Below are 25843 nucleotides of genomic sequence, written 5' to 3'. Positions count from 1 at the left end.
TGGCGTGCTTGGAATTGGTGTGTCTATCAGAATGGCAGGTATATCACGTGAAGGGACAGACATGGTGGATGAGTCGGATGTGAAGGATTCGAACCTACGACCATCTGCTCCGTAGGCAGACATTCATTTCAACATACTGCTCTGTAGCTGCATCATTAGTGGTCGATGGTCGAGAGCAAGCGAGAGCCGCGGTGACCTAACGGTTAGACTCCAACCACGCTCGGATTACGTCATATCCCAGAGGAAGAATTCATGTTCGAGGAGCGACTTGGAGCATAAGTGCCTAGTACAACAGAATTTGGTTGACGACTAGATTCAAGTATATGCGGAGGCTTTACCTTCCATTCTTTTTTTCCTCTCGGCGTGCCGTAATCGCCTCTTCTCTTGGTATCGCTCGCGCTTCCAAGCGTTCTTGCGATCTTGCCGAGCTCGCATCCTTCTCCTGTTTGAGCCTCTGGTACTTCTCAGGTGGATGACTTGGTGCAACCGGACAATACCACGACAGTCTTCCACCAAGCTCGTCGTCCTAGAACTTGGGGAGATAGTATAGTCCCATCCGCTGAATCTTGAAGCACAGTACCAACCAGGAGGCCACAATACCCGCACCGTTGCTTGTTACTCGATGGGACACTGACAACGATCAAGTTCGATAGCCTTTTGGTCGCCTCCTGCTTCAGCTCCGTCTTAACCGAGACTGTTTCCGGCATGAGTGGGCACAATCCAAACCGGGGACCGTCCCGTATATGTTGATTGACGCTGAATATCTTGGGGAGGTTACAGTAAGGACAAACGATATCAGTTGGGTTCCGGCCAAGCTGGCGTTGTCCACCATCAATAGCATTCTCCTGACTGGTGATACCATCGAGCTTCCCTTCGGTGGCACCCAAATCGTCGCCAGGAATCAGTATTGGTCCCTCATCCAGAGATGCCACCGGTTGACTTGGAGAATAGGCTGGGATCAATGTTGGCTGACTTATAGCTTCGGCCGTGATCCCCGCTGGCTCATTCGGACAGTTGGCTCGGATCACCGCCAGTTCATCGATCACCATCTCGTCGCTCGTGGATGCACCTAAATCAAACTCGTCGCAAGTGTGAGCAGATGTTACGGACTCACACTTAGGAGATTTCACGAGCCATTCCTTCACTATATCTCCTGCCGTGACTGGATTAGGGCCGTTGCCAGGATGTTCACCAGCCCTTAGCATGACAGCAGGAGCGACCGAACCAGGCGGCTCGTGGACGTCAACCGGCGAAGCAAGATATTTGTCGAGTTCTGCCATTATACGCATACATCCCACAGTTGGAGGTCTGCGAGCCTTGGCTCGGTTGAGCTGCTTGATGAAGACACGAATATCCGATAAGCTGACATCGTGCAACGGCAAGGGTTGTCGACCGGATGATGATACAGCTTGCAGCCCGGAGAGGATCTTTTTGTTGTAGGCTGACCATATCGTCTCCGCGGACTCTCCCATCTCACAGAAGATGTCGCTGATGGTCGACTTCACAAGGGAAGTCCATCGACTCAACCTCACGATGCATGGATCTGCGTGCAGCCCTGTCCAGCGCTTGTTCTTACCCTTGCTTGTCCCTGATATGAGCTGCCGTTGGGAATCGGCCTCTGATTCCTCACGACCGGGAGTACTCGACATCATCTCAGCACCGGAAGAGCATGCGGAGCTAGCAGAGCTCGAGTCATCATTCTCCTCGTCGAGCCAGCTGTTGAGAGTACGTTCATGGAGCTCACGGTCCAATAGCTCCAAGTAGGAAAAGCCGAAAGTAATGGTTCTATCCGATTCAGACAGGACGACGGTGTGGCATAAGTCGCTCCTTCCTTCCACCTCTGCTCCAGCCGATGGTATCGGTAGAACATTACAGCCCAGCAAGCTGGATTAGGGTTGTCCCAAATGCAATTGCACGGCACACTCAGTGCAATTGCATGCAACTGCAATTGCCGAAGTTGCAATTGCTCGCAATTGCATTTTTCCGGGCGCGCGCTACGCGCGCGCACCAAAACTCACTCTGTGAGTAGCAGTAGCCTAACAAGTGTAGTTATCAACCATATACCTGCCGCCTCCGAGTTGCAACAAAAGGAGATTGATATTATCATTATACTTGAGAGCTTAGCGGAGCGTTGCAGCAGTGAAATCACCTCTGTAACGAGAGACTATGCAAACCTGGAACGCACCGCGAAGAGCACACAATCTGCACGTGCATACGCACACATGCGTGCAAGATACGTGGGGCCATCCCACGGAACTTAACCTAACAATTCCTTGTTTTCATGTGGAGCAGCGATGCACCACTGGCCTGATGCGCTTTGACCACACCCACGCGACCCGGGGGATGTGTGCCGGGCCCGTATCGGTGTGTAACAAGTAAAACCTAGTTCGCACCATGCGGTCCCTGCCACATAGAACCTTCGGCGCATTCGCAGGTCATGGATTCTCCGATCTACAGATTAGACAATAAGACTACTAGTCTGAGATTAGTGGCAACGTCGAACGTTGCTTGATTGGCAATATCGCGCACACTTGGACATCCAGCCTTCGCTGAATGGCGCCTCGGTTCTTCAATCCCACACTCTCGAGTCGAAGGGGCTTTCACCTGTTTCACACAAGTCATAGGAGATATTCTCCAGGAACTTGCAGCTGAAGGCGCTCCGATTTGTCACCTGTTCGAAATCGCGAACCAGATCCTTCGATTGCTGAGCTCGCAACTTGGCCGGACGCTGTTCAAAGGAGACTTGCCGGATTGGGAACAAGCTATGGAGAGTGGTACTGAGTCGTTGCAGAAGCTAGTATCCATCAACAGTTCATGGAAACAAATTCAAGGTTTTCTCGCGGACTTGTCTGAGGAGAGGAATTGGATGGGGTAATGAGGAGTGGATTGAGAAAGACTTCAGATGCTGAAGTTATTACTGAATCAGAATTGAATGATGTTACATATTTATCAGCAATACGTTATCACCCAGTATCATACTGCCAGTATGTTATGTGATATAGCTTTATACAACTATACTACAGTTTCATTATCAGATTTTTATAAAGCTGCAAAACCTACTATACGCAAGTGATACTATACAGGCTGTATGATGCAGCTGATTCGGAGTTTCCCAGTTATGGATGATCCATAATGGATCAGTTTCAGATTGATTTGGATGGATTGCAGAGCGACGCAGTTCATGGGAAATATGACTGTATTTCTAAGAAGCTTTTTTTGAATCCAACCTAATCTCAATTCATTAACATGCAGTGAACGCCCATCACGTACTAATCTTTGATGCCGTGAATCACAGTCTGTGAATCACAGAGTGTGATTATCAACGATCATGATATTCTCAGGTATCCAACTTAGTGAAGCATGAGATCGTATAAAGCCTTCAGAGTTGGGTTGAGTTGGTTCAATTGAAATTTTCTCTCCGCCTGCGGCGGATCTGTTCAAGTTGGGGTATTTCTTGTCGAGCGAGATATTATATGTGCATGCCGAGAACTCGCGCGCCCACAATAAAAGTTGCAATTGCACCCTGCAATTGGCATTGTGTGCAATTGCGGAAATTGCATGCAATTGCAAGCGTGCAATTGCAGCCGCAATTGCGTATGGGACAACCCTAAGCTGGATCGTAAGTGGTCTGTTGGCGTAAGTTGCTCTCCAATGCAGCCGGATGCTCATCATTCGACCTCCGATTCTGGATAACATCGCAGCTTCTTTGACCCAGACGGAGTGGCGCCCTTCGTTTTTGCTGCTGTCTCTATCAATACGATAGAGGCCAGCAGCATCGCGATGTACAAGAATTGCCTGTTCCTCGTGAACGCCTGACAGGCAGTCAGCATGGCTTAGAACGCCGCGAAGGGCGGCCCAAAACGGGGGACCAATTAGTGGGCAGCCAATGGTACCTTCCCTTGACAGACTATTAGCATCTATATCACCGGGATCAGCACATGCCGAACACTCTAGATCCATCTCCCAGAAACTCCTCGCCACCTCCATGAGACGCTGACGCAATTCGTCACCCGATGGTATGTATCGCCGAACATTCTTGCGTAAGACCTCCTTACTTATTTTCTCCTCATCTTTGCCAGTTTGCAATCTCCGTGCTTGAAGTCGTTCAATGTCCCCTGAATCAGAGATGTACATGGCATCGGAGATCTTACGGCAGAATCTATCGAATTCCCGATGATTTTGACTGACCGACCCGGTCAGTCTGAACATCGCATTTAGAGCATCTAATTTGATGATGACCTTATCACATTGGACACCTGATCTTATGAGCTCTGCATTATTCAAACCTTCCGTTTGACAACGTCACCTGATCTTATGAGCTCTGCATTATTCAAACCTTCCGTTTGACAACGTCCCCGGTCTACATATACAGGTAAAACAGATGGCACCCGTCCTCTCAACTCCTTTGGTGCTTCTGCAACATGCGCCAAACTCGTGTCTGGGATGAAGATAATGTTCAGTATATACCCAGTATCGGCTGTTATACAGACCAAGTATGTGCTTTCTTGTCCTGACAGTCGAGAGCCAATGGCTCTGTGATGGTCGAGGGCGACGAGGCTCTGCACACAATATGCAGCCATCTCTCTACATAAAGACTCCTCATTATTGTGGTAGTCAACAACCATCAACTGCTTAGCAACATGATATGTGAGACGTACTTCTGGGAGAGGTATTAAAATATCGGAGTTCTGCTCAAGCAAGAGCTGGTATTCAGCATCTTTGGCAGCCACCAAATTCAGTAGAGTGCCAGATCTATACTTGTTACGCACCTGCTCAAGCACCGCCCTCCGTCGGGAAATATTTCCCACCATCAAACCATTATAGGTCTCACACTCTCGGCTTATCAAACCGCCGTTTCGAAGAGCATAGACGATAGTCTTCGCTACAATAGTATGCGTACTAACGCGTGCGTACTACGCACGGCCTGTGTACCTGTGTACTACTATCGTACCCTGGTACGGAGGCAAGGCCTACATATGCTCAACCAGCAGACCTAAGACCTAGTCGAACGCAAATTTCAACTGATCCCACTGATGTTGAAGTGTGACTGTAGCCAAATGGTTCGGCAAGGGGCGAACGCGGTAACGGTTACCGCCATCTCAGAGTCAGACGGTTACCGTCTGACTCTGAGATGGCGACAATATCTCGCAGGGCGGAGAGGCACTACTTGAATAGTATTCAAGTTGAATACTACAGAGCCAAACTTCCTCACACGTCAGCTCGAGGCTTCGTACAAAAACGAACCGCTCAGAGCTCATCCAGCGCCTGCGCATCATGAGGTGCTTTGCCAAAATGGTGCAACGAAAGACAGCAGATAGTTTGGAGAAATGACTTAGGGCACAATTCAGATCTACTTCTCCTTTTTGCTCTCACTGACATCATCGCTAGCCTTTCCCTCTGTGCGCTCCTCTGCTGGGGCACCGCTTTGCTTATTCTTCTCGACTTTGAGCTGCCTACGGAGTTCGGCCTCGGCATCCGCATCCGACACGTTCCTAACACATAAGCATCGATCTATTCGAGAGCGGCTTTCATCGACAAGTGTTCCATTGCGAGTAGAACTACCCGTAGACCACGAAGGGACTTCGTTTGAAACGAAGTCCCACGTAAGGAAACGAATCGTTTCCTTACGTGCACAAGAATAGCGCATAAGCACTTATCGCCATAAGCAAAAACATAGAACCAGAGAAGCACAGAGCAACAATGATAGGGTGATCTGTGACAAACTTCGACTGGATCTGAGATGACGCAGGCTATTAGGAGTACTGATGTTCATCAAACTGTCCTCACAAGTCTCTCCACTTGCGCCCAGGCATGCTTCAACCCACTAGGGGGCGGGGGGACATCCTAACAGACAAGCTTATCACTTCTCGGCCGCACCAGAAGCGTGTTACCATGGCTTCGGTGGCTTCAGTGGCATAGACCTCGGGAGAGCTGGCAAACTTGGAGAGAGCCTCTAAGGTTCTCTGCCCTCCATACCGATATATCTTGCTCTGATTGATCATATACAGAGTAGGCAACCTCTTTATCGTAAACCTATGCAGAGAGGGTCTTGCTATTACAAAACTATATAACGCGGATCACAGTATACCCACAGTAAGAGAACGAAAGTGACGAGGAAGTACCGGGGCTAACTGATGTGAAAAATATGTGAAATGTTCACTGCTAACTTAGCAGTGCTAAGTGAAAGACCATAATTTATCACTGCCAGCACCTATTCTACATACTGGTGCGACCGATTTTCAAGAACGATAGGAGGTAAAATATTCTCACCTAGATCCAACTTCAGTATTTGCCATAACGTCAACTGCAGCTACATTCACTCGACCATACCTACCAGATATGTAGAGATAGATCAGCTCGATATGCTCCATATCCGAACGTCATAACACCTCAATTACTCACATTTCATCTGCAAGATCCTCCCATGTTGGTAAGAGCTTTTGGCAATGACCACACCATGGAGCGTAAAACATAACGAACCACGGACCTGATGCACATCCGACTCACCTCAACTACGTTACGAGTGGGCGTATGAGCGCACCAGTAGTGCTGCCAGTCGACGCCTGTGTGTCGTGCTCGAAGGTCTCATCAGTCAGTATTCTCAGCTTGCTGCCCTGTCTGAATTCATGAGCTTCCGTTATGGAGTTACAAAGGATACCCAATAGAGGAATAATCGGCAAAACAAAGAGCTTGGTTGCTAACATTTCAGGAGCCTGGACAACTGCCGGATGATAAGCGTCAGTGATTACAGAACAACAACACAAGATCCGCGAGACAATCTGAATGAGGTGAAACATGGAATAACATGATCACAGTGATCTAGATAATATTGCCGAGTCCATGCAGAGATCCATGATGATGATGCTGCTAGCCGCAAGCTCAGAGCGCCACCGCCCCTGCTCAGTCAACATGCGGGAGATCAGCTCCAATCAATAGGACGAGATAGTCCTGTATTGTCCTTCACATAAGAACTAAACTAGTGCATCATGACTGCTGCGCTATATTGCGGGCCTCTTGGCGAAAAGATCGGCAACAATTCTCACGCCTGATGGAGACGGCGTTATATAAGGCTTCCCAGAATGCATGCCCCCGTCATAGGCCATAGATAGGCGGACTGACTCAGGGAAATGTTACGACACTAGTACATCGGACTGACTCAGGGTCAAGTCATGAATGACTTGACCTATATAATACACAGAGTAGTTGGTCAACATGGAGAGGAATACGGATAAAGAAGGCAATCCCGTGCTGGATAAATCGGATTTATTAAATCCCAACACTCCTGCTGAACAACTACGCATTCCCCAGATGTTTCTCGCGGATTACAGTCCTTGAAGAATCGCTCGTTATGGGGTCAAGTAGGATCGCAGTGCCGCACCGCGAACAGCCATGTTGACAAGGGGATGGAAGTTCTCGGCGCAAAAGATCTATAAAACTTCCCTCGGGAAGCGTCGTTATGTGGAAGAGAAAGCGATAGGAAGGTTTTGCTCTAATGCTACACGTAGAGTGGCTTTGCCACAGGCTCATGTCAATAAGAAATATCCACATAGTGACGTTACGGCACGTATCAGCAGGAGTAGCACACATCAGAGTGAAGAAAAATCTTCTCAAAAAGCATCCAAATATCACAACTTAACTTTCATACTGCATTTTGCCAGCTCCCGGCAGGTCAGCCTGGACGACAGAAGATTCATTGGGTGGAGAGGATCTAAGAGCTGAGGAGAATCTAAGAGCAGGAGCTGAGAAGCTCGAAAGGAGTCGCTACGGTCCCCAAATGCTGAGGTGTTAAGAGTACACAATATCTTTCCCGACTCGCTTTATTGAGAGTGCGATCCGACATCACCATGGTAGTATTATTAGAGCTACCGAATAAGCACTCCAGCTATCAGCAGGTCATCATTATTAGTTAATGACACAATCATAATGCTTCGATTGATTACTGAATAGCCGTGACCTCCATGGTCAAGACTTCACGTTGAGAATGTTTTGCGGAACTTGAGTAAAATATAATATGTAGGATGCTCTTTCAAGAATGTCTTCGAGGAAAATGATTGCAGGTCAAATGATCCATAGGTAAGGGAGCCAAGCGAATATTCCAACATCTGTGGAGTAGGTCCTATTCATAGTTATGGTCATGTGTTTGTTATAATACTGCACCGCCCGGGAATCGAACCCGGACCATCTGCTTGGAAGGCAGATATCCTAACCATTAGACTAGCGGTGCATGTTATTACAGTCGTTCCTGAGTATATCTGTCGTATATCTGAGAGATAATGTCACATCATTGACGTGTCGACATCTATCGAGCCTAGGACTGAACCGAATTCTGCACGCAACGTTGTCCTGTTCAATGTCTTCACTCAAAGCCGGCCATTCTTAGAGTCCTCCCGATAGAATCATTTTTACCCTACCATAACCTTCTCAGGGCCTTACAAATGCTGACGCTTCCTTGCTTCTATGCGGCACGCGCACGCATCATCTGGCTGGCGCCAGTTGTGCTTGCGTACCTGCGTATCCGTTTGTCTTGAGTACGTGCAATATAACTACTCTCTCTATTTGTCTTGTCCTACTTTACTACACTCCCTGTTTCCTGTTGGCATAGTACGTACTTCCCTTCCAACCGTGTCTGGAGTTGCTAGTAGAACCCGAACTAAGCGGGCTCGTACCTTGTCGCCTCATCCTACCGCTCCCAGCGGCAATCAGACCATTGGCGACCAACATTTCCATACTTCTTTATGATATACTCATACCACTCACGTTGTCCCCCATGTATTTACAATAAACATGAAGATTTGTGATGAGAGCTGCCACGATTCCCAGTACAACCTATCGTTCCACGACGATCTATCAATACTGAGCAACGCGACGCATATTAACGAATGAGAATGCTTGGTGTCTATAACCACTTCGATCTGACGGCAACCCATTCAACGTTTACTACTATTTAGAAGAGACTGCAGCCGCCTGTCTGCTCGACGAGAGCCTGAGAAGAACCTTGTCAAGCTTTGACGTAACCGACAAGAGCCTGACTCAAGCCATGAATCGTACATCAATCTCATCCTGGTCCTGCATATCCAGCTCCTGGGGGGTGTTGTCGCGGTTAATCCTCTCTCCATCATAGAGGAACCTCACGCCGTCCGCAGGTAATCCTTCCCTTGTACAGTAGGCATCCATCAACTGGTCAACCAACCATACGATGCAGAGTGAAGTCACAACTGAATACCTTGCGCAACGGAGTTCCACGCTTCAACTTGAACATCACCTCCTTGCCTTCTGCGTTCTTGACCTGCAACCAGCGTGACACGAGTCATCCAAAGATCCCTTGCTACCTTTAACTGCAGTGACTGGGGTGGCTCCTGCTCCTTGTTCTCCTCCTGCTGATCCTGGTGCTCCTGCTCACCGTTATGATTATCAGCTGGGGAATCAGACATTGCTTAACGAGAATAACGTTCAATTATCTTAACGAACACTCCCACTAAGTAGAACTACGCAAGACAGAAGAGAATGAAAATTGGTGCGACGTCTCTATCGTCTTAGAAACATCCGATCGCATACTCATCCATTAGTCCCTCGCTCAAGCTGTCTCCTCTTCATATAGGACGGAATTGGACACCGAGCACACCTGCAACACGCGAATGATGAGCACATTTAGCCAGTCAGAACAGTGACACTCACGGGCGCCTATCTCAGACAGCTGGCAAACATCGCATAAACTCCCTGCATATGCCGCCTTGTAGTTAGCACTGCAGTAAGGGCAACGGACAACCGCCTCGCCTAACACGCAGAAATATGATAAACCCAGAATTAGACACCTCACCTCCCACACTTGACAATCTCATTCTAACAGAACTTGAGCGAACAAGCAAGGTATATTGCGGTGAATGCCAAATATACACCGACACCGAATTTCACGGGATATCCCAGGCAATTCGAACCCGAAAACCTTCGACACGTTGCCCAGGGAACGGGTAATTTTACAGACTCCACATCACTATGACCGAGTGAGCGTCGAACTAATGCCTTGCACGCATGCACGTATTATCACCTCTGCTAGAGTCGATGATGGTCATCGTCCTGGAGCATATGATCAACCTAGGGTCTGTGTCACTGCTATCAAAATTTATCTCGTGAGCATCCGTTCCCTTCTGTTCACAAACAGCCAGAATCTTCCTAGCTTGGTTCACCACTTCGGGCGTCTTACTGGCGCCAAAATTACCCAACATCAGCCGACCTGAGACGCACATTCCACGTAACTACAACGACGAAGACCCATATCACACTTACGAGCCATATTAGCTGCCGTCAAGTAGTTATGAGCCTTAAAGTTTTGAGTCATGGCCGCTCTCAATGTAAGTAGATGATGAGATGGTTGCAGGTTCACACATGTGAAGTAGGCCGACAACTCTAAAGACCGGTTCACCTGAAAAGAAGCTCATACCAACCGTCACACACGAATTGGACTATTCCTGTGCTATAGTGTAAGAGAATACGCATATTTTTATCTACGTTTGTTAGTGACGAAGTAGAAAATCCGAGCAAATTCAGGGAAACCATTCAGTTTATGTTCCCGACGAAACCCCTACAATTGGTGAGGAAACACCCGAGCTCAACTGAGAAAAGCGACCATATATTCCAGCAGCAATAGAGTGGTTCCCTATCACGACATGCAAGTGAACCCACAGCCCTCACCTGATCATGCGGCAGTTCTCTCCTAGAAGTCTCCAATCGCATCCCTTGAACGTATCTGATTACCCAACAGTAGTTACCCCATATCCATGAGGACGGGATTATACATACTGGGAACAGACCTCGATGAACTCCGTGAGCTGAGCTTCCTCTTCAGTGTTACCGGCCGTCGCCATTGTACAGGCTTGAAGGACCTGCACAAAAGACAATGATTACTGCCCGAAATAGACGAGCGTCCGGGGATCAACAGACTGGGAGGGTAGTACCCTCTGAAAGTGAGCATGCCCTGCGAGTATTCACGGCAAGTTTATCATTAATCTTTCAAAGCAGTTGACGACACAACTTACATAACGGAAAACATCCAGAGAGTCTCTGAACTTGCCCATCGTCGTTAGCTTGTGCCCTTCCCTGAGTTTCCCCAAAAGGAATTGGACCTGATGTACATCTAGTACCGTAACTTCCTCAAATCACAATGCGATACCGTAAACAGCCCTGCAGGTTCAATTTCCGCTCCAGGAACTCCAAGCCTACTACTAGTAGACGTGACAACCGGGAGAGCAATCGATGGCTCTAGAGGTAATGAGGGCAGACTGAGAGGTAACATCACACCAGCCGTAACAATCGGGATATGGACTCTACCTGCAGCGAGTGGCACTGTAAACCTCTTCGAAAAGTGGCTTCAACGGTATGGCATTGATCAGGCCAATTCTGAACAATAACACAAAATACCACTAGCCATCTTTAGTATATTCAAAGACTACCTTCTCTGCAGGGTCGCTAAGGCCTCATCAAAGTCCCCAGCAGCGATGAGGTCAGGAACCATCTTGCGATTCCTCAACCACCGCCTCGAATACCCTTCCCCTGACCAACAATAGTAGTCGAGGGCGTAGATCAGAAGCGACTCACCAGGTGTCACCACACTATCGTCAACAGCCTGCACTTCAGGACCAGCTGGCAAATCGAGATCACCAAGGCCTGCTCATTACAGATAGAAGTAACCCTATAGAGAGACCAACACTGACTACCCAAGTCCTCATCCGAGCCCCAGGCGTTGCCAATGTCCACTTCCTCCTCAGTAGAGGCGAGCGCATCATCACCCCATGCTGAAATAGGGAGTTCAAAATCGATGTCAAACACTCTACTACCATCAAATCCACCACCCGCATTGGGTGCAGTCCCCCCTTCCTCCTCATCATCATCAAAGCCAGGCAGGAAGGTCGTCTGTTGTGCCTCCTCATCCACTGCCACCGCCGCCTCCTCCACACCAGCCCACTTATTGTCAAAGATTTGCTCCATGCTCATAAGGAGTGGCCAGTTGGTAGTAGCTGCCCTCGTCAACGGCACTGGAGGCTGCAGCAACGACGAGGCCTCCTTATCGCGGGTCATTCCATACCCATCTAAATATAGACCTCAACGAGACAAACTGACGGTGACGTACCAGTAGCTGCTCCCTGGTTGCCGGCACACAGCTCAGAGTGAAGATCATTCAGACCATACGTCTCTGAAGGAGAGAAATTGCCGATTCTCCTGCATAGTACGAACACCCATCACATACTGGCCATAATAGTCGCCAATGGGAGCTGACCAGCCTCGGCAAGGACCCTCACACGCTCCTCCACATCTCCCAAAAACATCGAAGTGTTGAACCTGGACATCAGCAGGCGTTACATGATCGGTATCCGGATCGATTTCCCACACAATTGCGAATTCAACAGAGTGTTGAGTTTACCTTTCCATAGGATCGTTCCTCTTCTTAGCGATAGCAAGCATCTTTTTTAGCTTGTCCCGATTGCCAGTGGACAGGTACAGGAAGGAGAGACCAGAAAGGTTCCTGGTCTTCTGGTACACCATCTCCACCATCTGATCGACACCTCCGTCCACTGCTTCATCACCATCGCGATCATACCTGCACATTTCCTTGTCGTAGTGCTTCCTTCCCCAGACGATCCCACACGCCCTGAAAATACCACAAGATATTCGACCTTGAAAATTAGAAAAAAATACCTTCTGGTCGATCTTCTTAGCGCAACTCAAAGCCTCGTCCAAATGACCAAATTCCAAACTCAAATTGAAGCGTGTGAGAGGATCGTCCACGAACTGGAGGGCGACTTCTGGATATCCCTTGGACTTCAGATACCTACACTCATACACCTCAAACAGCAACTGACCTACCAAAATGTGATTCACCGTAACCGACCGATAATATCGCAATGGGTGAAATACCCACATATTCCGTCATTGTATGTATTTCTCTAACCAATTCACAATCACGACCGCGCTAAGGATGAGCACCATCCCTATCACTACCCTATTCCAACATTCCCGCAAATGCGAGCCTGTTTAATCCACTTCTTAACGTCATCATACCTCTTCTGCCACAACGCGATCTTAAAACAGTACCTACATTCCAATAACACAATCACCGATGCACCCAGCACGACAGCCATACTCAGCATTATTAAACGGCCGCTTGTGAATGACGTTCTCTCTGTCGAGGTAGACGACACTCTGCTTGGCTACTCGGCACAGATAATACACATTAGCCAGACCTGAGCCGACCGACGCCAATCATGCTACCATAATAGACTCCCTCCACTCTTACTGTTGATAATACCATAGTCGCCGTTCACGATTGTGTATTTAATATGCGATAGGGTAGTGAAGACGAACACCCCAGGCTGCGTCTCATCCCATACCTGCGGCTCCACATTAATGCCCATCAGAGTAGCCCATACTTACACCCGACTTCACCCTGACGTTCTCATGTAGAGAATGTAGGAGCTCCAAGTTACGCCCGTTAGCTAATGTGATGTTATGCTTGCCCAAAAAGGCCACGTAACTGGACAAGGCAAATAGTAAGCCCACAGGGAGCTACTCCCGCGCTTACTCCATGTTCTTGCTCCACACGACGTAACGGACACCACCAGCCACAGTGATCTCGCCAACCACACTCCTCGCGTTGAAGTCGAATAGCTGCACTACCTCCCCAGACCGCAGGAGAACCTAACACCAACGATGACCTCTACAAGAGGAAGTCTATACCCACCTTGTTGTTCCCGCCCTGGTAGATGGCCTCAACGTTGCTCTGATTCTTGGGCACCGGTGGATCGAACTTCTTCACCAACTCGTTATTCAAATTGTATAATCCGATCGTATTGTCTCGATGGAGTACCTAACAAGTAGAATCGACCAAATAATCGCCACTACCACGCTACTATTACCGCCAGTCTGTTCCTGCTCACGAAGCATGCACCGTTACAGGCAGCGCCTTCCTTCGGAGCTAGAGGATCTCGAAGTCCTTGGGCGAGCTGGGCGTTAGTGCAGGAGTAGAGATCATACGAACCTACATGATATCAGAATCAATAGGGTAGATGAAGAGACTCGAAATAGTCCAAGAAGAACGCGCTCATCCAATGACATTCCCTTCACGTGGGTGGCCATACCACCCGCATCTTACCGACTCCTTGCTGGTCAACATACATGACAATAGCGTTCATATCAGTGCTCGAAAAAGGATTCACCATCAAAGACCTCAGCGACGATACCATAGCGTTCGGTGGACGCCTCAGAGATGCCAGACTAGTCGACTGAGGAGTAACTAAACCAGCAGCAGTAGTAACGCCCTCACGACAGATGTTGCTAGACGTACTTTCAGTTGTTCCTGGCTGAGGCCTGGCCTGGTCGATGTTCTGTACGGTAAGGTAGCCACCATTTGCCAGATACAGCGACTGATGGCAACTTAAAACACGTATTAGATAATAATAAACACCCTACCTGTCCACCGTGACTGCTACTGCTACCAAGGCCAAACACTGGTCTCTCACGATCGAGCTTAAAAACGACCATGCCAGAATCATGACCGGCTGCGATGAGGCTGTTGGTCGGATGTACAGCCAGAATCCAAAAACGATCATTCTCGCGCCTGAAGGAGTATCTCAGCATGCCCGAGCGGACACCAAGTGGTACATTACTTAAAGGTATGTATAGCAACCCTCTTGGTGGCATCCCAGACTCTGATTGTACGATCCTCCGAGTCGGATATGATAAGATCCTTCTTAGCTGAACAACGAGAGAAATGCTGATGAAGGCCTCAACTATTGTCCACGTTCTCGAGATTTATGATACAGTGGTAACAACTAAGTGGTGTTTGAGGCTGAAGCGAGGCTCAACTATTATGCTAACTAACTATTTCTAGGCTAACTATTTCACCCGTCTATCATATTCAAGACTTTTGCTACACTATGTAAGAGGAATGATGATCGAAGCAGGAATGAGATATGTACCGAGGAGAGTATCTGTTCCCAGAGATAGCCGAGGAGTATTACGGGTGAAAAAGACAGCCGAGACGTTGTTGAAGTGGCCTCTGAGGGTATCCACTTCCCACGCCTTCCCATCACCCATCCGCCATATCTTGATCAGACGATCATCAGAACCTAAGGGGAATATTGAATACTTCATTATTAGATGCTGATCATTACCAGATACGATAAGAGGCATGGTGGGATGGAATGACGCCCAGTTGACACCACGCTCGTGGCCTTCAAGCACGTACCTATCAACGATGCGACCAATAGTCACATAGTGGAGCGACCGATAGGGGGGCTATCATTCCGAATACTGAGGCCTCTTCGAACAAAAACCATTAATTCGATTTCTATTGCGGATATGAACCTCATGACGCTGCCCAAATCGAGGCAATTGCTATCCTGCCAAGAGCCAGTGATATTACTTAACGATAGCATCCGTCGTTCCAAACATGTCCGCACCGCTCCCTAGTGATCCAGCAACCCCTCTGTTCCCCATTCTACCTAAGATACGACGCACTCACGATATGGCATTAACATTAGCACTACCTCCCATAGGCCCCATCATACCTCCCATGCCCATCGAGGTAATCGACACGGTCTTATCCCTGAAGCATGTTGTGAAAGGTCTCAGCACTGATGAGGTGTTGATACTACTACTACCTCAGACCTGTCGTGTCCCATACTCTGATGGTCTGGTCCAGACTAGCACTGACGACAAGGTCTTGAGTTGGGTGGAATTGAGCGCTCATAACATAATGATTATGTCCTGAAAATAGGTGATAATATGATGGGAGGGCGGTGTTGGTATAGGAAGCCCACCCGTCAAGACCGCGATACACGATCTGGACTGCCAGTTCCAGATCCTCACAGTTTGATCATCTGATGCGGAGACGATCCATGGATACCTGTCAAGAAGGGGATGTAAAACACAGTGACAATAGATCAGTACTCATTATGGAATTGAACAGTTCTGATATAGTCGAGATGACCCAATAGCGTGAACATGCATCGGCGCAGACGATAATTCCAAACCTGATCAATGAAGCGAGCATGACGGAAGGTCCGCTTGTATGGCTCACCTTGATCTTGTAATCATCTCCTCCGGAGACGAACAAAGGTTGAGTACGATGAAAACATACCCCTCTCACAGGGCCATCATGTTCCTCAAATTTGTCGATAAGTGTACCCAGCCTGAAAGGACCACTGATTGATCTTTGCTCAGAGCTACACGTCAATATTGAATGATCAAAATGCGACGTATGATCCCTTGTTGAGTATCGACATTGAGCACCAGTGCGAGCCATGATTTGGATACCCTACCGATAGTCCCAAAGCTGGATTGCCCCACTGTGGAGAGAGGCGAGTATCCATGTCTGCTTTGGGTGGAATGATAGACCTTTCACCCTGTTCGATTTCGTTTCGCACTTGACCAGCATTAGAATCTCTCGTCACAACAATGCAGGTGAAAATAAAAGAAATAGGAAGGCTGATGATCAAAAATGAGAGAAAATCTCGGTAATTGGAACAATTGCTTCGGAGTTGTTCGGTGATATTGACAGCAGCAACTAATGGTGTATGGAGAATTCATCAACGGTGTTGGAACAATGCTCACTATGAATATATGTTGCGAGGAACGTCTCACTACTTGGCTACACAAACTAGTTGTAACTTTTCAAGGGAAATCGTGCGTTCGGGCCTTCGGGCGAAATCGTGCACAGTCGAGCTACTTTCTCGCTCGCCCCGCGCTGTTGATTTTAGTAAACTGTCCGCCTGTTCAAATTGAACAGCTCAATAGACCGGTTTTAAATTTGAGAAGCGTTTCTAGAAACGATTCTGGGATTTTCTGTTCATAGACCCAGCTCCGGAAACGATCCCAGAAACGTTTCCAGAAGTGGTTCTTAGCACGTTCAAAGGAGCTTTTGCGCGATTCTGAGAGCCTTTCGCAGATTCCAGAACCACTCGGAGTGGTTCTGAAAATTTCGTGGCGCGTGACAAAGGCTTCACAGAGAAGAGCACCGAGAAGGGAAACGTGTGGAGTCCAGAAGAAAGAGGTCATACTCAGCAGGGACATGACGCTTGTTGCCAAACAGACTCGAGAGGGTTTGCAAGTTGGGACCCAACTGTTGGGCTAGTAACCGGGAGCTCGGAGGTTCGATCCCGGGATGTGACATGTGAAAATATATCTGGCCTGGATGTTGTGCGCACGCCCAGCTAATCGATTTGTCCGAGCACTTTGGATAAGCTTTGAGTTGCAACAACTTGGTGGAGAACCCGTTATGCCTACTGATGAACCAGGTAAGCTCGCTCTTTTTACTCTGGATGGGGAACAAACGTTAGCCGACTTTCTAGACGTTGATGTTGGGCTTTTACACCGTGTTCAACTTGAGGAACTTGAACACGCTCTATCCGCCTTGCCCGAACTTCGCGATCGTATTAAATATCGCGAAATTTATTTCTCCCGGCTAGCTAAAGGTCTAGCCCCTCTACCTCCTTCATCTGCTGCTGATTCCCACGCCTCGTCTGTTCGCAATCCACCCCGTTACACTGGGATTTTTAGCGCAACCTCTGCTGGAAATGTGCGATCAGTGGCAGGATCGAGCGATGATCCCAAGGTGGTAGCTGAGTGTATGAAAGCTGTACAGACTATCACAGCCATGCGTATTTCTAATAATCGCCCTTATGCTGGACTTTCTGATTCTCGCCCTATAAATTCTATTCTACATGCTATTCAGCGTGAAATTACTCACCTTGAACTGGGCTCGAAATTAGCGTGGCATTATTTAGTTCATTGCTGCGGAGAGAATGTCAAAGCAGGGCTTCTGTCGGCGGTCCAACCTTCCGCACAGTCTGATCTAGGGCTTGTTGATTACACAACTGTTCTTGATAGAGGCGTTCATTGGCTTCGTACAACCTATGGGGACTCTAACAATCTCAGGACTCTAAGTCTAACGTCTCGACGATCGTATCGACTCTTTCGTCCAGGCTCCTTTCGAGTCTGTATATGATTACCTTGCTAGACTCCTAGCACTTCGGGCTGATTGTGCTGCTGTTGACTATAAACTATCTGATTCGCAGCTCAGCCGAATCTTCAAACTTGGCTTACGGACTGAGTTAGCTATTGCAGCTAATACCTCGCTTCTTGATCCCAACCTGTCAGTTCATCACTTAGCATCGCGTCCAGATGCTCGTCAACGGGTTCAAGCCGCTCATAAGTCTTTTTCTGGATTCCAACGTTCACCTGGTTCACCAGGATCCCATGGCAACTCAAAGTCCACCAACCCTCTTGTTTCGTCTCTTCCCAGTAGTACTGGCGAACGAGCAATACCCTTTATTAAAGGGCCTTTAAGGACCAAGACCCTAGCAAGTTTGAAACTTGTAAGGCCCAGAAACGCTGTATCTACCAGATTTTTACTGGTAAATGTCGGTTTGGCGAGAAATGCCGTTTCTCTCACTAACCTTTAGAACAGCAGGCTTCTCGTGTTACTCGACTGCCGACTTCTGACGCAGCGTCCAAACCAACCACTGGGCAGGTGCACTGAACTTCTTCGTCAGCTTCGGTCCAAACCATTCAGTCTACACTTTCATTGATAGCTATCAAACCCCCTAATAGTATACCCGCAGCACCTCTCCTTGTTGTCGATACGGGCTGCACGCATTCTCTAGTTACTCATCGGTTAGCTCAAAACCTATTGCAATCTGATCTCACTGCATGTCTAGTGGATCAGTCTGCGTCATTTTGCACTGCTGGTCGGGTCGACACTTTGGCAACTCTCTTATACTATCACACTCTCTGCTGCTCGTGGTGATATCACTACTACACTTGAGTGGTCACCGTTTATTGTTAAGCACATCGCCCATGGTGTCGATGGCTCGATCGGGCTTGATGAACTTCGTTTCTTCGAGGATGGATTATTCCTTGACACACGTTTGGGATTACAGCCAGTTACGAGATTTTTACGCTCTGGCACTATACCGATCATACCTGTTCACCCTACGCTTCCACAGCCTGACGCTCAGCCAGTACTGACTGTCAGCACACAACCTTCACCTGCTGAGGTTGTCCCTTCTAAGCATTCCTTTTTGGTCATCAAAGATTTAAAATCTTAGATTTTGGATGGTTACAGATTGGAATCCAACCCAACCCTGATAATCCATCTCAATCACAGTTCATAGCAGAAGTCTCTGATGCTGTTTTGCTTGAAGCACGTAAACTCCCACCATCTTATGTGAAAACCCATAAAAATTACACTTTTGCACCGCCTGATGTGCAACGCAAGTGCGACGAGCTTGTTGCTGCGTTTGTGGCAGAAGGTAAACTAGCTCATGTTCCAGATAGTGCTGCAGATGAGTATCCTTGGGTGACCACAACAACGTATTATCCTATCCAAAAACCTTGGATAAGACCCATTTTCCCTTGCATACAGATTAATCAGTTATTGAAACGTTTTGGCAAACTGCGATTTCGGCAGATTAAGCTCGAACATTTGTATTATATGTTCCGGTCTGTCCCGCACATAGTCTGCCTAGATTTACAAGATGCATTCATGCATCTGGCCACTGGTCAGGTGCTCCAAAAACTCTTGACTATCCGGATTCCTAATACCAATAAGCGTTTTTACGCCTGTAGGTGTATATATGGCTTATTTCTGTCCCTGGCTGTACTTGAAGTGGCAGTACAATATCTATTAACCAGACATTGTACTGGCTTATTACGTCATGGGGTCAATCCCGTTGAACCACCCACGCAGCCAGTCCACACTGAAACTGCTGTTGGCAGTCGACTTCGAGTACTGCACCTGGCGAGGACCTCGCCCGCCATTACGTGAGAAATCAGGACAGAAGGACCTCGATACGATAGAAGGACCTCGCCGCGAGGTCCTTCTATCGTATCGACTTCTGGTGTTGCTGGTGAAGTCCAGAAACCCAACGGCCCTGGATCTCCTGGGAAATCGGCACAACCAACTGGGAGCGTGGAAGTATTCGTGGAAGAAGTTCAAGGAGTGTACGCGATTGGAGCCGATGATACAGCTCCGAAGTTAGCATGCAACGGACCGAGGCTCGATTGGATCGAGATATCGAAAATCGATCGATTGTTCGGTGCTAATCAATCGAGGATGCCGCGGCGGGCAGACGAATCGATTCGATTCGAGAAATCGATCCACCTCGAAATTCGAAATCCATTGAAATTCTCTTTTACCTCAGCATTGAGGCTTACTTATATGGTCTACAGCACCTATCATAGTATAATACTATTAGTATTGCAATAATTCAGGATGCCTTTAATAAGGCACTTCCACGCGCGTGACGCGCGAAGAAAAAGTGAGGGTCGAGGCTAGACTGCTCAGTTGATAGCCACAGGCAGTGCCTGTCATGCACTGGTAGTCTGTCTGATTATCTGACTCGGATAGACTCTATCAGCGAGATATTTGATACCCGCGCACGACCTCGCTGTTCGCCCGAGGCGAATCGCTTCGCTGTGGCACGCTGCCAATGGCGGCAACAGCCAGATATTCTGCAGATGCCGATTCCCCAGGTCGGAAGGATGTATTCCCCGGGTTCGGCCTGGACGAACCCTCGAGATTGTTCTTCGGTAATTCAGAAATAGATTATTCAAATACTATTTCTGAGTATAATCTACAACGCAAATTCAATATCCCTAGTACCCTAATACCTCTAATAGCTATCGCATATAGCATAGGTTCAAAAATCCGTATTCCTCGCCCCGCCCCTAAATTACTCAATCCGCCTCTAAATTGCTCAATCCGCCCCTAAATTGCTCCAATATGCCACATGCGTTCTAAAGTTGGATGAGTCATCTGCTATCGTACCAGCTTCTCTGAGACTGACATACATGGCACAGTCTCTGTCTCAGTGACCCATACCAGTGTGCTCATCTAATAAATGTAGTTGCGTGGTGGAGTTCAGTACGCTGAGTACGTGTTCAGGACGGCCAAGGTCAGTGGATAGAGCGACTTAACACACTGATGTGAAACTAGATTGATCGTTGCGTCGGCCAAGGTTTCGGAACATTCCAGCCAGTGGCTGGTCAAGTTCAAACATGTATCTTTGAGACGGCCAAAGTCAAGCGTAATGCGTAATGCACAAGAGTTTTCCTCGAGATGTCATGGCAGTCAACAAAGGCACATGGCACGCTTGCAGTGACGCTTCAGGGACGCTCGGGTAGCTAGAAAAGTTAGGGGCAGGTACGAGTAATTCAGGGGCGGATTGAGCCATTTAGGGGCGGATTGAGCACTTTAGAGGCGAGGAATTTAGGGACGCTCACGAGCAGGTGCTGGGTTTCAGTGGTTTCAGTGGTTCCATCGTACGCGACTTTTCGAAATAGAAAATACATAAATATGCCGTAGCCTTGGAATCCAAGGCTTGGATCGAACCGGCGCTCCTGAATCGAAAGATTCGATTCGAGATCGATTCTCGGTTCCCGGTATCGACATTGAACCAATCGATTATATAACTTCTGGGAACGAATCGAATCGATTCGAGATCGAGCCTCGAAGCTCGAAAAGTTCAGAAGTATGGTTCGGCCGGCATGTCGAGTTCGAAGCAGCGACCCAGCTAATTGCATCGAATGACGCGTGCTTGCGAAAGTTGAAGACACCCGTGTAATTATCGTATGCTGGTGCAGCAGAAGTATCTCATCATGAAGTTATCGTTCCAGTGCAATTGGAGAGGAAGACTGGTGAGTGGTTCTGTTCACCTTTTATCGTGGTGAAGGGATCAAACCGAAGGATTCTACTAGGTCACTCAGCTATGTGCTGCTTGAATATTACTTTGGAGTTCACAGGAGGACTGGTTAGCCGATTAACCAGTCATGTAGAGGTATGTAGATTTAGCCAGAAGCTCAAGGACTGGTTAATAGGGGATCCTATTGACCAGTCCTTGGTAATTACTGGTTAGCACCTAGTAATTTTTTTCCGATCCACGAAGCTTTCACGAGACTGAAGGTGCATCCACAAAGCACGGCAACAGACCCTGCCATTGCGCTGACCTGTCAGGAGGCTTATCCATCGGAACGAAACTCAGCTGCATCGGTCTCACCAAGTTACGTGACACATCGTAAGTCATCAGCGAAGCTTGCCGTATTTTGGTACATCGATTCTTGTGTTCTATGAGATTTGCAACCCATTTTTTCTCGAAGTCTTCAACTCAATCCTTACCAATGTTGACTGAGCTGGGCTCTATGAGAGCTGCACGAGATGACGTGTCATAATGTGGAGCTTCCAAAGCTCGCAGTATGTCAGATTTATCCTGTCGGAGCTCCTCCACCTCTTTTGCGATTAGTTCAGTGAGATGCAATGGGATACCAGACTACAGGCAAAAACATTTTCTTGGTGAGCTGATATTGTTTAGTGCCGTGCAACCAATCACATACCATACCCAGTTGTCTCCTTGCCGTTCGACGAACTCGTTGAGTTTAGGGACAACACGTTCTCCCCACGCATTAGCACATTCGTCCCCGCGGGTTTCGCGAAGCAAAGATGAGACACTCGAGGAGAACTCCAGATGATCGCTAGAATGAAGTTCATTCTAGCGATCATCTGGAGTTCTACAGCGTAAGTTGAACGAGGGGGATCGCCAGACCCTTGAGCAGGCTCGTTGGACTTCTTAGAAACACGACTCGAAGGCATAGAGACGAAGGGGTAGTGACGGATGTTTGATGATCACTTCGAACGAATGAGGACACGCATGCGCAAAGGCACGCAAGTACAAACTACGTCACGCGGGCGTGGCGCGGTCGATACACCCAAACCGCACAAACCGTCCAATAATGGAGAGAGTATGACTAATGACGAGTAAGTAAAAAGAGACTGAAAAACGAGGAAATCCATGGAAGGGATAGAGTGCTCAGCCTCGCCCCCCATAAACGATTTCTCTGATGATAAGTGGTGATAACGAGAGACTACAAGTGTTCATCGTCATCGCGCAGAAAATGTTGCTGCAACGCACGCAGAGCGCGCTCCTTCGCAGCACGAATAGGCTTGGTGCTGGCATTCGAGCCCTGCTGATTGTCGTCTTGTCCGCTATCGCGGTTGTCAGTCACACGTTCACGGCGGTCTTGCCATATGGTCCTGAAACGCTGATGAAGTTTGTCAAGTCGGGTAGCCTTAGCTCGTGCTGAACTGACGAGCTCGATGGGATCATCGGTCTCGATGTCGTTGAGATCTGGGTCGTCGCGATCAACCCTGAGGCGGGCTTGTAGGGCGGAGCAAGGTGCGAAACCATACATAAGCTCATACGGGCAAACATTTTCACTGCCTTCGTATTCCAGACCATATGAGTTAATACAGTTTTCGAGCATAGAGAGTGTTACTGGATCATTCCACGAACGTCCTGATCCTTCCATCAGACGGGCCAGAGTAGAGTTGATAACCCGATGGCGAGTCTCCACCCAACCGAGAGTCCAAGGAGAACGAGGAGTGGAATAGGCGATAGTAATACCATACTGCTGGCAGTAATCGTTCATATACTTGCTCAGGTAAGCCTTGGCGCGATCACAACGTAGTCGGACCGGGTGCCCATGACGGTTGAAGATGACTGACAACCCATCACAAATGTCCTTGGCCTTGAATGAGCCAGATATCGGGAAGATGGCCGTGAAACCGGTGAAAGCGCATGTTGCTGTAAGTAAGCTGGCAGATACGCTCATTCAATGAACGTAAGCACCCGAGGTGGTGACCATGACGCAGAACCGGAACATGGCCTTCTGACAGAACCTGTACTTACGACAACCAGTACAACAATGTCGCGTTAGATACGATGCACAGTTTTTTGTCTAGGAGAAGCATGCTTACAAGAGAATGATCATATGGAGTCAACTGTGCTCACAGGTCCAATAAGCCCCACACCTATTCGACCAATCTTCCAGGTTATCTTTGCTGAACGCAGCGAAGTTCATTTCGCGTCTGACAGGCGATGAGAAAGAGTTTTCCACGTCCTCCCCCATGAGAAACTGGACCTGCACGGGCCGCTGTACAGCTCAGATGCCCGGCAAGTCTTATCACGTACGTGATTCCAACCTTCAGGACACTGAAATCACGAGAAAAACGGAGCGAATCAGCATGCTTATGTTCGACTACGCTTTCTCTGAAGCTTATCACACAATCTGACAGGTAAGAGGTCAACCAAGGAAAACACGAAAGACCCCGAAGCAACGTATGGTCAGTACTTTGGCATGGCCAGTTGACCCTGCACAGCTCAGCCCAGCGCGCTTTCGAGTCTTTGTTCAAGAGTGAGAGTACAACTGCATAGCGCCCACATGGTCCGTTGCTTTCTTGAGGGATACAAGCACCATCGTCGTCGCGCGCTGAGAGTGGTTAAGACTGTTACAATAACACCTGTGCCCTCCCCTCGTCAACTGTGGAATTCTGGGCAGGGTGACGAGTAGTCGCGCTTGCATGCATGTAAAGATCGTGATAATCTGGGGTCTGAAAGAACACAATGATATAGAAGTAACATTCTGCCAGATTGGATCTGGTTCACCATAGAATATACAGTTTTTTCTATTGGAATATCCCTTCATGTCATGCTTTTATGAAGGGCGTTCTCTGTCAAATTAGCCTTTGAAAGTCCTGCGTTGTCAATCAATTTATCGGCCTGTCGAGTGCGTGACGTCACACGGTGGTGCTGCTCGCATACGGAAGATTCCGGAGCATCACCTGGGGGAGGGCTAAATTTGCGGAGTGCCGTTCACTCAAATTTGAGTGTTTTTAAAGGGAAATTCAGTGATTTTCCCTTGAATTTAGGGTGGGTGCCAGAGTGAGAATTTTGGGCTGTTGGTGGTGATGCGGACCTAAAAGTTATATAAGAGACCACATTGATGATTTTCTTAATTTTATATTTGTCGTGTCACCTATCACCTCTGCCAGGCCAGCTCTCATGATCCATTGAGAACTGATAGAGGAATTCACTGTAAAAAGCAGTGAGGCCTGTGTGACGAGTGATAGAGGGAGGGCTCTGTGATAGGTTCTGTGGCGCAGTGGTAAGTTTATGCAACCAGCACGACCGTTATTCCGACCCTATATTGTTGTCCTGTTGGTTGTGTCTTGGGTGCTTGCATCGGAGGTGGCATCGTATCTGTGTATGATCAGGGGACATTTTTTTTTTGAATGTCATGAATCCACTGTGGCGCAGCGGTAAGTTTATGCAACCAGCACGACCGTTATTCCGACCCTATATGGTTGTCAAGTTGGTTGTGTCTTGGGTGCTTGCATGGCAGGTGGCATGATGTTCATGTTAAATTTGGAAAGTCCACTGTTAGGCGAAGATGCGAAAATTTCCAAATCTGCGCACGATGGGATAGTGGCGAGTAAGTGAAGTCATAGAGAGATTCACTTGCAAGCCCCTTTCCCAGAATGCGCAGATTTGGAAATTTTTCGTTTTATACGTTAATTGCATTTTTATTTATATTGTGAGTGACCAAAAGTTGTGAAAGGACTGTTGTGATCTCCGAGTTCCCAAATGGCCCATTTTTGGACATGACTCATTTTTGGCGAAAATTGGATAATCCTGGGAAACCAGACCTGGGGAAAGTGGATACTCGATTGCAAGTAAGATGATAGAGAGATGATAGAGAGATGATAGCTTGTATGGGAGGTGGCGAAAATATCCGAATCTGCGCACGATGGGATAGTGGCGAGCAAGTAAAATCATAGAGAGATTCACTTGCAAGCCCCTTTCTCGAAATGCGCAGATTTAGAAAATTTTCGTTTTGGCTGAAATTGGATGAATCTGGGGAACCAGATCTGGGGAGAGTGGACATTTGATTGCAAGTAAGATGATAGAGATATGATAGCTTGTATGGGAGGTGGCATCTCGGATCTGTATATGATCAG

The 25843-nt window shown here is 48.0% G+C and overlaps 5 protein-coding genes and 1 non-coding gene across 6 annotated transcripts; all 6 read right to left on the bottom strand.

Moving 5' to 3' along the window:
• Positions 1-464: 464 nt before the first annotated feature.
• On the bottom strand, positions 465-1649 carry Pmar_PMAR009183 (hypothetical protein; the record flags this gene model as incomplete). Its single annotated transcript, XM_002773146.1, has 1 exon — positions 465-1649. The coding sequence occupies one exon, from the start codon at positions 1647-1649 to the stop codon at positions 465-467; it is 1185 nt and encodes a 394-aa protein (XP_002773192.1).
• A 3666-nt stretch (positions 1650-5315) lies between these two features.
• On the bottom strand, positions 5316-6723 carry Pmar_PMAR009182 (Thioredoxin domain-containing protein 1 precursor, putative). The gene is made up of 7 exons (XM_002773145.1): positions 6542-6723; positions 6403-6487; positions 6271-6330; positions 5892-6033; positions 5788-5844; positions 5629-5735; positions 5316-5492 (listed from the first exon to the last, which is right to left on the bottom strand). Exons 1-7 carry the CDS (start codon positions 6702-6704, stop codon positions 5351-5353), a joined length of 756 nt encoding a protein of 251 aa, XP_002773191.1. The 5' UTR covers positions 6705-6723; the 3' UTR covers positions 5316-5350.
• A 1429-nt stretch (positions 6724-8152) lies between these two features.
• Pmar_PMAR009181 lies at positions 8153-8224 on the bottom strand. The gene has a single exon. It is a non-coding gene; the product is annotated as a tRNA-Gly (tRNA).
• A 720-nt stretch (positions 8225-8944) lies between these two features.
• Pmar_PMAR009180 (ubiquitin, putative) lies at positions 8945-9431 on the bottom strand (the record flags this gene model as incomplete). The annotated part of the gene is made up of 4 exons (XM_002773144.1): positions 8945-8983; positions 9049-9177; positions 9224-9286; positions 9330-9431. 4 exons carry the CDS (start codon positions 9429-9431, stop codon positions 8945-8947), a joined length of 333 nt encoding a protein of 110 aa, XP_002773190.1.
• Positions 9432-9522: 91 nt separating this feature from the next.
• On the bottom strand, positions 9523-16364 carry Pmar_PMAR009179 (coatomer alpha subunit, putative; the record flags this gene model as incomplete). The annotated part of the gene is made up of 36 exons (XM_002773143.1): positions 9523-9622; positions 9676-9774; positions 10046-10231; positions 10285-10420; positions 10690-10744; positions 10798-10880; positions 11034-11120; positions 11168-11276; positions 11326-11394; positions 11448-11547; positions 11593-11661; positions 11709-12083; positions 12242-12333; positions 12416-12546; positions 12593-12643; positions 12691-12823; positions 12994-13086; positions 13136-13235; positions 13289-13382; positions 13426-13525; positions 13574-13689; positions 13733-13858; positions 13908-14029; positions 14144-14284; positions 14336-14414; positions 14461-14608; positions 14658-14745; positions 15012-15119; positions 15165-15238; positions 15416-15494; positions 15540-15598; positions 15654-15759; positions 15813-15898; positions 15943-16025; positions 16073-16184; positions 16309-16364. The coding sequence occupies 36 exons, from the start codon at positions 16362-16364 to the stop codon at positions 9591-9593; spliced, it is 3777 nt and encodes a 1258-aa protein (XP_002773189.1). The 3' UTR covers positions 9523-9590.
• A 6547-nt stretch (positions 16365-22911) lies between these two features.
• Pmar_PMAR009178 (gag/pol/env polyprotein, putative) lies at positions 22912-23658 on the bottom strand (the record flags this gene model as incomplete). The annotated part of the gene is made up of 1 exon (XM_002773142.1): positions 22912-23658. One exon carries the CDS (start codon positions 23656-23658, stop codon positions 22912-22914), a length of 747 nt encoding a protein of 248 aa, XP_002773188.1.
• Between the last annotated feature and the right edge of the window lie 2185 nt (positions 23659-25843).

Source organism: Perkinsus marinus (assembly GCF_000006405.1).
Source record: "Perkinsus marinus ATCC 50983 genomic scaffold scf_1104296959274, whole genome shotgun sequence".
NCBI classification, from domain to species: Eukaryota; Perkinsozoa; order Perkinsida; family Perkinsidae; genus Perkinsus; species Perkinsus marinus.
Note: the sequence above shows the minus strand (reverse complement) of the source record. Positions and strands in the feature narration are given on the sequence as shown.